Here is a 13,556-nt window from a genome sequence, read left to right on the forward strand (position 1 = left end):
CCACTGGCCGGATATGGCCCAATTCTGTCTCAATTGTAAAATAAGGAGGTCAGTTCATTAGGGAAGCCTATGAAAGAGCACAACACAATTCTCATCTATTCAGGCAACAGTTTAAAGGCAGCCCAAACACACCAGCACTGGCTGGTCCACACAAAAACATGATTCCATGGCCCCCACCTGAAGCTGGGAATGTGTCTTCTCCTTACCTGCATTTTCTGTGCCTTATCCTCCAAGTGCTGACTTTCACCTTTTCTTGGGGCTGCTACAGTTATGGATATGAGTTGTTCTTACTGAACTTGCTTTAGTCCAATTACCTTCGGCAGTAATTCTATACTCAATACCAAAGGAGAATTGTCTGATGTGCTATGTGATTGCTACAATCTGATGAAGATGCCTTAGCACCTCATCTTGCAGGAGCTTTTTCAACTCTTCAAAAACTCTCCAGCACGTGCTCATGTTGGCTGTATTTAACCTATGGAACCCTGTTTGGTCCGAGGCTTCCAACCAGTGAAAGTCGCTGCCAGTAAACTGTCAGAAGTTAGCTGCCCTGCGGTTCAGATGATCTGGCATACGCCTTCATGAGGTAACTTTCATCCCCTAAAGGATCTTTAACTTTGGTTTTCTTCATCACTGTAAATACCCAAATCACATAGCTAACCTTGTGTAGCCTCTTATTGGTCAACCTTTTGTTCCAAAAAATGACGAAGTCCAAAGGTAACTTTCGAGAGACCTAATCCACCATCCTTTTCAGACCATGAGCTTCTGCAAGTCCAATTACTGAAAAGATCCTAAGGGAAAATGTAATTTTTTTTCCCATAGACTTTTGTTTGGTTCCATAACAGTCCACAGTAACAGTTGCTTTCAATATGATTATTATGAAACCATTAAACTAATTTCTTCTCACATTCCCTTTCTTGTTTTTCCTAAATATTTGTGGCTATCAGTGAATATATATCTCTTTATTTTATGAAACTGGCACAGAACTTAGATTATTTACTTTTTTGCTGCATGATTAATTATTTTGTGGCATCCATGCATACGCTGACCCTCAAATACTTCCTAAGAAAAAGCCTTCACCTACTGAAGACAATATTTAAGGGTGAGACCCTGCTCTGGAGGTACTCCCTGACCAAAGCTTTCGTGCAAATCTGGTTTTAAACCTATAAGTCTTTCATCACGGTTCTCCTTCCTCTTAGTCTGAGTGTAATTATTGGAAAGACCTAGCATGACCTGGCCACTAGTACTGGAATGTAACCCTATTAAGAGTTTTAACAATACTGGAGGTATTCCAACCCCCTTTACTTATAGCACATTCATTTTCTGTCTACGGTGTCAAACACAATATTAGAGCTGATAACAACAAAATAAAGATGTTGGCCTTAATTCACTACATTTTTGTGTTTCTGGATGTGTAGGATTGGGCATTAGCTGTTGATGCCTAAATCTGGCTTGAGCTACTGGAAAGATGTTCTGTGAATCTGTCAAATCATGTACTCTCTGAAGTAGATATTTCTAAAAACATCTTACTAGATGTTTATGGCTGGCCACGACTCCACGACTTCACGACTTCGGGCGGAAACTCAAAAGCTGTCAACTGCTGACGCTCAATGAAGACGGAGACTAGACAGGTTTGCGTTGAGAACCGTTCCCTGCTGCTGCAATAGAAGATCCTCCTGAAGAGGCATTCTGAGTGGAGGATCGATGGTCATGCTCAAAAGCTTGGGATACCATACTTTTTGTGCCCAGTCCGGAGCCACAAGATCTTCTTGAGAACTCTGGGCAGTAGGAGTATTGACAAAAGGGGTATAGAAGGACTGAGTTCCATTCAAGATGAGACGCGTCACCAAGTGAGTACTGCTTTGGAAACTCCAACGAGCAAAACAGCTGAAACTGCGCATTCTCTGCAGAGGCAAACAGAACTAACCAGGCTCTCCCCACTGCTGAAAGAGACCTTGTACCACCTCCAGATAGAGGCACCATTCGTGATTGACCAGGCATTGACAACAGCTGAGTTTGTCTGCTCTGGCGTTCAGATTGCTGGACAGATGTTGAACCACCAGGGATATGCCCTGATGTTCCTGCCATGTCCAGAAGTGCAGAGCCTCCTGACAAAGGGTCTACGACCCCACTCCACCTTGCTTGTTGCAGTACCACATGGCGGTGGTGTTGTCCATGAACACCTGCACCACTTTCCTTCCCTATGGGAGGGGGAAGGAATGCTTTCAATGCCAGCCTGATTGCCCTGAGCTCCAGGAGAATTATATGGAGCACGGACTCCTCCGGAGCCTCTGATCTCCACCTCTCCCATGTGGCTGCACCATCCCAGAAGTGACGCATCTGTCACCACTGTCAGATCTGTTTGGGGAAGGAAGAGGGATCTGCCTCTGACCCAATCGCGATTCAAAAGGCACCAATGCAGATCTTGCGCAGGTCCCTCCGAGATCTGGGCCATGTCAGAGAGATTCCACTGATGCTGAGCCCACTGGAACTTCAGGTCCCACTGCAGAGCCCACTATGCCATCTGGCATGTGTCACTAGCAGGATGCAGGAAGCCATGAGGTCAGAGTCATTCTCACAGAAATCCAGGATAGAAGCTGAAACATCTGTATCATAGCCTGAATATCCTGGACTCGCCGCTCAGGAGGATAAGCCCGGAACTGCCTGTGTCCAGAACAGCTCTGATAAAAAGGAGCATCTGAGAAAGAGTCAGGTGTGACTTCTGCACGTTTGTAGTGAACCCCAGCGAGTGCAGGAGGTCAGCCGTAGTCTGGAGGTGGGAGACAACAGCCTGGGGTGAGCCCGCCGTCAACAGCCAGTCATCGAGGTGGAGGGAGACTGAAACCCCTAACTTGCGCAGATGAGCTGCGACCACTGCCATCACTTTGGTGAACACCTGAGGGGCGCTGGTAAGGCCAAAGGGGAGCACGGTAAACTGAAAATGCTTGTGACATACCATGAACCGCAAGCAACGTCTGTGGGCCGGCAGGATGGGAATATGAAAATATCCATCCTGCAAGTCCAACGCTACCATCCAGTCTCCTGGGCCCAGGGCAGATAGGACCTGAGCCAGAGTGAGCATTTTGAACTTCTTCTTGTGGAAAAGATTGAGAAACTGGAGATCTAGGATAGGGCGGAAGCCCTTGTCCTTTTTTGGGCACTAGAAAGAAGTTGGAATAACAACCACAACCTACTTCTGGCACAGTGACCCTCTCTATTGCTCCCATGGTCATGAGAAAAAACAGGTGATTCTCCATCATGCAATCATAGGATGGTGGCATTGATGGAGGAGTAGCCTTGAAGGGGAGGGAGTAGCCCCTTTGGACTATTTGCAGAACCCACCTGTCTGACATAATGGATTCCCAGCAGGGCAGGTGATGACGAATCATGCCTCCAACTGGTCCCTGATGGGGAAGAATCAGACAAGGAAGGTTTGGAGGCTGCAGCGGGGGGTGGTGGTGGACAAGGCTGACCACTGGCTCCCTGGTTTTGGACAAGGCCAACACTGGATCCCACGTCCAAGCAGAGGCTGGCCAGCATTTGGGGCACGGTGGCTGGAGGGAAAGGGGTGGGATTTATGTGGTTGGGCGCCCCTTTTGTAGCATGAAAAGGGCGAAAAGCAGACTGAGGGGGGTGAGGGGCAGCTGTGAGGCCCAAAGATTGAGCCCTATTCCGGGACTCCTTAAAGCACTTGAGTGCTGAGTCTGGTTTGTCTCCGAAGAGATGGGTGCCACCGAAGGGCATTTTCATAAGCGCTGCTTGGACATCCCCCGAAAAGCCAGATGTCCTCAACCAAGCATAGTGTCTCAATGCCACCATCGATGCAATTAATCTGACCAGTGAGTCCGCTGTATCTAGCCCACATCTGATTATGAACTTAGTTGCATCTCTCTTGTCAGCAACAGCTCGGAAGAGAATGGCTCAGGCATCCTCTGGAACCTGTGGCAGCACCTGCACAACCTTGTCCCATAAAGTATGTGAGTAATGGCCCAAAAGGCATGCAGTGTTCACGGGCCGCAATGCTAGACTAGTGGAAGAAAACATTTTCTTTCCAAGCTGATCCAGTCTTTTGGGGACACCAAACTCTCAAGGGTGGGGTGTTGGGTCAGGACTTTTTGATCATTAGGCGCAGGCCTATGACGCTAGGAGATTGTACTGGTTTCAGAAGCCTCTGTGCTGGGTTTGGACCAAGTAACCAGCAGGACATCAGTGGGGGCCTCATTGAGGGGCAAAAGTGGTTCTGGGAAAGAAGCCTCAGCCTGAAGCACCTCAGTCAGGAGGTTAGTACTGACAGCCACAAAAGGTAATTCGAGGCCCAGGACCTCTGCCACTCTCCTCACCACCACTGAGTAGGACGCCCCCTCCTCCGCAGCCACAGAAGGGGAGAAGCATGCCAGTGTCAGGGGAGGTATCAAGATCACTGGCTTTACCCAAGTCCAAGTCCTGAGTCCAGTCCAGTGACCACTCCACACTTTCACCGTATCCGTACCCATAAGAATAAGGGTCAGGATCCAACCTGGGGAGCAAGGTCCCCATCGAAGTAGGAATCGTGTTGAGCGATGCCAGTCCGGGTCCGTGTTGGAGTCAGTATGGGATCCACACCAACTCTGGGCCTGGGCAGCTTAGGGAGCGTCGACTTTTTCACTGCTGTCTGGGAAGGTGGCAGTGGCATGACCGACGCCAGTGCGAATCTAGGAATGGATCCCTGGGTGCCCTCCGGTGCTGAGGCCGAAGTCGCCGGCGCGGAACCAGTGGGGGCCCCTGCTAAACCCGCAGGGCCCAAAGGCCCTCCAGCAGGGTTGGACTGCCTAAATATGAGGCACATGGCCTCATATAACTCACAGACATGTGGGGAAGCGCAGAGTAGACCCACAAGTAGGCGCTGAGGATAGAGGCCTAAAGCAATGACGCTCTGTGTCCTGCGTCGTATCATCGACCGATGGGGTGAAGTTTAAGAACGTTTGCTCTTCTTCAACTTCTTCTTATGCTTACCCAAATGTCCAGGAGATTTTGAATGGGACAACGCAGAGTGTGGGCTCCGTGAGCGGCATCAGGACCTTCCTCTTGACCGAGACCGACGCTGAGCCATGCACCAGTCCGCGAGAAGCCTTAGGAACCGCTCCCTCAAAGCCTTCGGTTTCATGGCCCAACACTCGGAGCACGACTTTGGGTCATGGTCGTGCTCCAAGCACCAAATTCACATGAGGTGCGGATCTGTCACGGACATCGTCCGATGACAGGAGTCATAGGGTTTGAAGCCAGGCTTCCATGACAACGACGCACCAGGAGGTCAAAAAGCTTCGACAAAAGTCGAAAAAGCCAGTCAAAAAGTGACTGTGGGGTAGCTCTTCTTCTGATCTGTGCGTAGGCTGGTGCAGAAAGAAAAGAACTGATGTCAGGGCGCCGGAGTAGTGCTTATACATGACCTGCGACTTCATATCTGGCAAAAACAATGCCAACGATGGATGCGGAGCTGACTGATGCCACCTGACAGCATGCAGGGCTACTGTTCAAGAAAAATCTCCAGATTCAGACTGACATCTATGGGAAATTCTAAGGTAAATTATCTGCAACTAGAAGTCTCTATCAGATAAAGTCATCTCTGCTATGTTTTAAACCCAGCATATTTAAGGGACCAGTGGAAGTAATGTTTCAAAATACAAATGTGCTGGTTATCAAGCACACAAGGGTTGCCACCTGTACTTAGGCCGTCAATACTTCTGGTAAGGCAGGTGGTACTAAGTTAATGCTGGTCTTCTTTGCCACACTTGGTGAGTTCATTATGCAATAAAAATGTGTTGAAATTCAGGGCTAATGACCTAAGGCTGGTAACACTGGGTGCACAGTCAAAGGGTCGTAGTAGGGTAAAACAGTTCACTAGACTTTCTAATGCTGAATAAAACTGTATTTTTCTCACCAGTACAAGTTTTTGAAAAGAAGAAAGCTTCTCCCATTTGAAGAATGTCTCAGAGTCCTTAGTTTCTTCATTAACCTCAGGCATTTCTTCTTTATTAGCATCTGTATAAAAAGTTTAAAAACAGCAATGAAGATAGAGTTAGACCAGTACGAAAAGCAACAGTGTCAAGAAGGATTAATTTAGGTGAATATACAGTTTCATAATTCCAATTGGCAGGCATGCCAAAGAGTGGGCATCCAACTGTATCAGGAACTGCAAATGACCAGTTACAATTGGTTTCTACTCAATGATGTAGCTGGCATGTGAGTTTTTGGAAAGATGATGAACTCCTGTGGGGACAAGCCCAATTGATTCTGGTTGCATCTTCAAAGTGATTACTCATGTCTAATGGTTCCAGTTTATGTCTTTATTTGCTAAGTAGATTTTGAAGCAATGTCATATATCTGCTAATGTCCCAAATCCCAAGGAACCATTTCCAACAGCTAATCTGGATTTTATACCAGTGAAACCCATAGTTTTGATGATCTAAAATGCTTCCTAAGATGATATTTCACATACTATCAAATATTCTGCAGTATATGTTCGTAGATCTGACTTCAAAAGTTATACGGAATGAAATGATCTGTGACAAAATGCTCAATGCTGTGATCTAAGATTGTTGAGGAACATTTTTCAAAATAGGTGATGACTGTACTGGAAACTTGCAGGAGAGTGATGAAGGGGCAAGTGCATCAAACATTCAGTGACAGTGGTACCTGATGCTATGAATGCAACATCATATAGCTATCAGACTGCAGGGGCGTTGATTATTGCGTGCATGAAAGTATGAGTAAAAGAGGGAGAAAGAAAGATGAAATATCTTGAGGGGGAAAGATGTGTGTGGGGGAGGGTGTGTGAGAGAGAAAGAGAGAGACAGAGAGAGGGAGAGAGACACAGATTCCTAATTTTCAGATATTTCTATAATAGTTTGTACTTTTTTTGTTGACTGGTATTTTATTAAATTTGTGCTCAGGATTATTGTTGAGGGGCAACTTAAATTATTAAAGCAGAGGCAAAATGGGAATTTATATATGGACGTGAATGGTAACGAGAATGAAGCATGTCACTATTTAACTGTGTGCAGGAAACCACCAGAATAGGACACTTATTTTCTATCACTCCCTGAAAAAGCACTTACCACAAACCATGGCAGAAGATACTGATGACGCAGAGTAGTAAGGTGTGTTTAGAAAGTGATACACATTGCCATTCCTCATAAAACATTCCCACTGGCTGGTGTTCGAAGCAAGGGATTGGCAGAGGAATGAGAATGCTTCCATGTGAGTGCTTATGTACTGGCACTGCTTCCACGCAGCATCACTCACCCAGGTTGGACCTTCAAGCACTACAACCGCCTCTGCAGGGACCAATCAAACAACAGGAATTAGGTTAGACTTCATGCACCAACATTGTGCTGACAATTGTTCCAAATAAGCATGTTCACCACAGCAAAAGACCATTCTTGAGTCACAGAATCAGAAATGTTTGAAATTTGCCCTCACTCCATTTTTGGTGTGAACAAATATGTGCAAGTTTGTTGGCTTTCACAGGTGAGTCACCAGCAAAAGTTGCTAAACACATACACATTTCTTTGCTTGTGGTATTCACCAATCCTTAGCATTTCCTTGCCAACTGTGATTGTACTAGTGCATTTGCTCCCGTCAAGTAAAATATGCACGGTTCCTTGGGATGGGACTGGACAAAAAACATCCTCAAAACTGTTGGGAGGGCAGGGAAAGTGGACGTATACAGTGGACAAAACATAATCCCCTTTGAGAAGAAAAAAGGTAAAAAAATATATGCAGGTGGTAGGAAAGTGCCCTTGTTGGCATGGTTACCCCCACACCCACTTTTTGCCTGATTTTGATGCCAACTTTGATTGAGAATGTGCTTGGATCCTGCTAACCAGGCCACAGCACCAGTGTTCTTTCCCCAAATCTGCACCTTTGCTTAAACAACTGGCACATCCCTAGCACACAGTTAAGTCCCTTGCAAAAGGTACTCATGGTACCAAGTGCCCTGTGGCCAGGGAAGGTCCCCAAGGGTTGCAGCATGTATTATGCCACCAAGGGGGACCCCTCACAAAGCACATGCACACTGCCTTTGCAGCTCATGCGTGTTGATGAGGAGAAAAAGGCAAAGTCAACATAGCTCCCCTCTCAGGGTGCCATGCCCACGAACCACTAACTGTGGCATAGGTAAGTCACTCCTCTAGCAGCCCTTACAGCCCTAAGGCAGGGTGCACTATACCACAGGTGAGGGCATAGCTGAATGAGCAATATGCCCCTACAGCGTCTAAGTCCATTCTTAGACATTGTAAGTGTAGTGTAGCCATATGAAGTATATGGTCTGGGAGTTTGTCATTACGAATTCCACAACTCCATAATGGCTTCACTGAATACTGGAAAGTCTGATATCAAACTTCTCAGCACAGTAAACCCACATTGATGCCAGTGTGGGATTTATTGAAAAATGCACCCAGAGGGCATCTTAGAGATGCCCCCTTTATGTTAGCCAAACTGCTAGTGCAGGACTGACCAGTTTGAGCCAGCCTGACACTTTCAGACCAGTTTCTGACCACATGGGGTGAGAGCCTTAGTGCTCTCGGTGGCCAGAAACAAAGCCTGTCCTGGGTGGAGGTGCTTCACACCTCCCCCCTGCAGGGACTGTAACACCTGGCGGTGAGCCTCAAAGGCTCAAGCTTCTTGTTACAGTGCCCCAGGGCACTCCAGCTAGTGGAGTTGCCCCCCCCGGGTAAAGCCCCACTTCTGGCAGGAAAATTAAGAATTAGGGAAAGCAGGAAGGATTGACCACCCCACCTGGGACCACCCCTAAGGTGTCCAGAGCTGAGGTGACCCCCTCCCTGCAGAATCCTCCATCTTAGTTTGGAGAATAGGGACCAATAGGGTTAGGTTTGTGTGTCCCTCCCCAAAAGGGTGCCGACACAAGAAGAGTGTAGCCACCCTCAGGGACAGTAGCCATCGGCTACTGCCCTCTGACCCCTGTAATGCCCCAAAATCCAGGATTTAAGGGATCCCCTGAACAGAGTTTGTCAGATTACTGGCGACCTTAAAAGAAAAAAAGGACTGCTAAGCTGAAACCCCAGCATAGAAGAAGGAAGATTAAAACTGACTTGGCCCCAGCCCTACCTGGCCTGTCTCCTGCTTCAAAGAACCCTACAAAAGAAAGCAAAGCAGCCTATGGGTCCAGTGACCTCTGGCAAGCCTCCAGAGGACTGCCTGCATCACAGAGGACCAAGAACTCCTGTGGACAGCGGCTCTGTCCAAGAAGAAACTACACCTAAGGACTGCAGAGCCTCTCCAGACCGTGAGTCCTGACCACTCTGCACTTGACGCCCACGGCCCGTGCCTAGGTGGCCCAAATGATTAGAGAGCATCCCCAGGCAATTCCGAGCAAGTGCCCACCCTGGATTGTCCTCTCCTGTCCTCCACGACGACGCCTGCAGTGTGAATACAGAGGACCCCCCTGACCGTGACACCACCGGATGAAGATACCTGACGCCAAAAGGTACACTGCACCCGCAGCCCCCTGGCCTTGGGGAACCCGACCACTGGTGCAGCAGCGTTCAGCAGGTGGCCCTCCTACTTGTCCAGCCTGTGGTTTTCTGCAATCGACCTCCAGGAAGCAGCCTGCAGCATCTAAGTGACCCCTGGGGCCCCCTCATAGGAAAGCATTGAGAGCTTGACGCTGTGTTTGCATCCTGCACCCAGCTGCCCCTAAGCCACTGAGGGTGTGTGTTTGGTGCTTACTATAGCCCCCACGGTGCTCCTCTAAACCCCCAGGTCTGCCCTCCGAAGATGAGGGTACTTACCTGCCAGCAGATCTGAAACCAAGTGCCCCCAGTCTCCATAAGAGCCCATGTTAAATTTGCCTCAATTTTGACCTCTGCACCCGGGCGGCCCTGTGTTGCTGGTGGTGAGTGTTTGGGTTAACTTGAACCCCAACCTGTGGACTTCCTAAACGCCGGAGACTGGAACAGTAAGTCATGTACTTACCATCAAAACGCACTAACTTTTCTTCCCCTCAGGAACTGTTCTGAAAGCAGTGTCAATTTTTAAAACAGATTATTGCCATTTATTCAAAAGCTTTTTAACTTACCAATTCCAATCAAAGTGGTATTGATACATATGTGAAATACATATTTATTTACTTAACTGCAACTTGATTCTTGTGGTTCTAGAAATAAATCAACAAAATATATTTTTGCTATATAAAAACAATTGGTCTGGAGCTAAGCCTTTGAGTGTGTGCCTCATTTATTGCCTGTGTGTGTACCATAAATACTTTGAACTACCTTCTATTAAGCCTAACTGCTTGACCACACTACCAGAAAAGAGAGCATTCGTATTATCTACTTTAGCTTCTGTTAAGCCTCTGGGGAACCCCTGGACTCTGTGCACACTATGGCCCTCATTACAACATTGGCGGTATTGACCGCCTACTGCAATGGCGACGGCCTCCAACATATTGTCGCCGGGGCTACCACCCACACGCATTATGACCGTAGACGGAATTCCGCCAGAAGGCTGGCAGAATACTGTTGACGGTCATGGCGGCAGATGGCGGTAAGTTTGCGCTGCTGCCAGCAGCAGCGCCATGCCAGCAGAACACCGCCGACCGTATCATGAGCAATGATACAGCCTGGCGGTGTTTTGCTGGCAGACGCTGCTGCAGGCAGCAGCGCCGCGACCCGTTTCTGCCGGAGGACCCCCTGCAAGCAGGTAAGTGGGGTTCTCCGACAGAAGAGGGGGTTGGGGGGTGGTGTGTGTGGGGGTGTTGTATGTGTGTGGGGGTGTGTGTCTGTTTTGTATGCGTGCATGCGGGTGTGAGTCGCGTTGAATGAGTGCGTGAATGACTGAATGTGAGTGTACGTGTATGTTGTGAATGCGTGTGTGCGACAATGTATGTTGGTGTGTGTTGCAGTGTGTGGGTATGCATGTGTGTATGAGTGTGTACGTGTGGCAATGTGTGGGGGCAGGAGTGGGCGGGTGGGGGAGGATTCTGAGGAGGGTGAGGGGGAGAGGGGTGAGGGAGGGACTTATCTGTGCCAGGGAAGGTATTCCCTGGCACTGATAGTGCTTACCACCATGGTTTTCATGGCGGTACGCTTGCCATGAAAGACCATGGCGGTAGGCGGGGTCATAATCCCGAGGATGGGATTGTGACGACCGCCTGGCTGGAGACCGAAGTCTCCAGCCCAGCGGCTGTTCCCACCCTGACGGACGGAGTGGTACATTGGCGGTTTGGCTTGAACCACACCGCCAATGTCATAATTTGGGAAAAGATACAGCCAGCCTGTTGGCAGTAACTTTCTCCAAATTACCCCCGACTGCCAGGGTCGTAATGAGGGCCTATATCTCATGTTGATATAGTATATACAGAGCCAGCCTCCTACACAGCTGTACATTCGTATTAATGTATGCACCTGCTCCATTTCCATGTGAGAAAATGGTTGTCCATTTAAATACTCCTGGATATCTCCAAAAAAGAGTCTAGCTATGTGTGTATTCTTGGAATTATTTCTGAATTTCAAAGAAATCCTAAAGAAGCACCAATCGTAGCACTATGCCCAGAGGAACACATTCCGACTTTTTCTCCTGAGCTTTTGTGAATCAAATATATATATATATGTATATTAAAATATATATACCGCCTGTGTAGAAATCCAAAGGTGGGGTGTATGGAGGGGTGCCATATAGTAACAAGAATTATAATTTCATGGAACTGATCTTTTCTTTTATTGTTCTGGATGCAAATAAATTATCATTGAGGCATTGTGCTTTTTATCAATGATTCCTTAAGTGAGAACTCCCCACCTTTTTTCCAGGGGTGTATGGAGGGGTCTCAATATATCCTGACTAGACTTGAAATGTGTAGCTATGTAATGAACAATATGCATTCACTTGTTGTACACTTTTGTTGTGTGTGTGTCTCCTTCAAAGGAAAATGTGTAAAGGAGTTATAATGATTGTAGATGGAAACTGGCTCTTTGTGCATTGTGCGCATGTTCTATACCTAATTGTATTTGTTGTTTGTGAAGGAAAAGAAGAATTAAATATTTTAAAAAAAAATAGATATGCCACCTGGTGTAGCATCAAACAAAGCACCTTCAAATTATTAGGTCTGGCATTAGAAAGGACGTTTTGGTTTTAAAACAATTCTATAGATTACTTACAAGGGCTTCCAGCCAGCTCTCCTCATCTATTGGTCTGTCACTGTCATTCATATTTTTGTTCTGCCCACCATAGCATACATTATGGGGCACAGGGTCAGCTCACTTTTGCGACTGTCTTACCTTCACTGGGTCCCACGCCCAGCTCTCCCCCTGCTGCTGCATCACTCTTTGCTCCTATCTTCTAGCTTTTTTTCCCCTGTTTTTTCAGTGCCTTCTCCTTGCTTTTCCCCCCATTTTTTGCACAACCTTCCACACAACTCTGGATTATCACCTCACTTCCGCAATTGAAAATGATCTTCAAGACCTGGCTGCTCGAATGAGCCTCCGGGACCTGCAAGCGCCTAGATACCCTGCCGGGTGATTAGCTGTGCTTTACAAATCCTGATTGATTGATTGATTGAATTATGTGAGTGAGTGCATTCTGCTCTTGCACAAAGTGCACTTACACAGAAAAAGCATTCCCCTTATTATTTTACAAAAAACATTTACAAACACTGGCAACACCAAAAGTTAGTAGCCAATGCCAGACATCCTGGCTTTAATAATGTTTGTTTATCGTGTTGTTGAAAAGAATAATTCACATGGAGAGGATTGCCCTCTACTTTACACATGTGACTAGCCCTTAACTAAGCCTGACTTCTACCAATCCATATGATAGTTGATATAGTATCTTCTAATAAAGAAATGGCTTTATACATTTAGGAGACTCTAAAAATCCATGCACTTCTCTTCTTAGGAACCCGTGAAGTTGCCCCAGCCTTTGGCTTACCCTGGCCACAACCCGAATACAAGAGGCCATCAGTTAGACAAAGTAAAGTATAGGCTTTACAACAATGGCTGACACTGGAAGCAACATGGCTTGAATCACCTATAAAGCAGAAGAGTATACGCTCTTTGTGCAGCTTTTTAAATAATTTTCTAGTTTGAAGGTTAAGCAGGCTACATCCAAAGGCCTGAAGCCTATGGAGACTGAGGAAGTGATATGTGCTCTTAAAGATTTGCACCTTTTCAAATGGCAAAAAACGGTTACATATTTTGGATTAATTATCCAAATATGTTTACAATATACCTTCTTATTCTACATTGACCTAAGCAGATCAAATAACCATGTTCGGGTGCATAACCAGCCTAAAAAATAACTTAAAGCCCAGGTTTCTCTGCCTGTAACAGGTCCTCTCAGCTTCTGAGTAGAAACATGGAAATTCAGATACAAAACAAGGATTGACAAAGTAAATAGATTTGGCATTTAACTGCCGCTCAGGGACCTATTGACTTTGTCAATGGCTGTGTACACGGGGGCAGCCGTCTACGGGTCTTTCCACTGGCTATTAATGAAGTATGTAAACAACATTCAAAGATGGCTCTTGTGCATGCAGAAGTGGCAACCTTTGCAGGTCCTGCCAATCC

General features: G+C 46.9%; 1 protein-coding gene across 1 annotated transcript in view; it reads right to left on the reverse strand.

The window, feature by feature from the left end:
* The window catches only part of DNAH14 (dynein axonemal heavy chain 14), a 923,784-nt gene that overhangs the window by 144,305 nt on the left and 765,923 nt on the right, over positions 1–13,556 (reverse strand). The window contains exons 72-73 of the mRNA XM_069236199.1: positions 7,092–7,310; positions 5,915–6,015 (exon numbers count right to left, since the gene is read on the reverse strand). Coding sequence (XP_069092300.1) covers positions 5,915–6,015; positions 7,092–7,310 — 320 coding nt within the window. The remainder of the gene's footprint in view (positions 1–5,914; positions 6,016–7,091; positions 7,311–13,556) is intronic.

This window comes from Pleurodeles waltl, chromosome 5, assembly GCF_031143425.1.
Source record: "Pleurodeles waltl isolate 20211129_DDA chromosome 5, aPleWal1.hap1.20221129, whole genome shotgun sequence".
In the NCBI taxonomy this organism is placed as follows: domain Eukaryota; kingdom Metazoa; phylum Chordata; class Amphibia; order Caudata; family Salamandridae; genus Pleurodeles; species Pleurodeles waltl.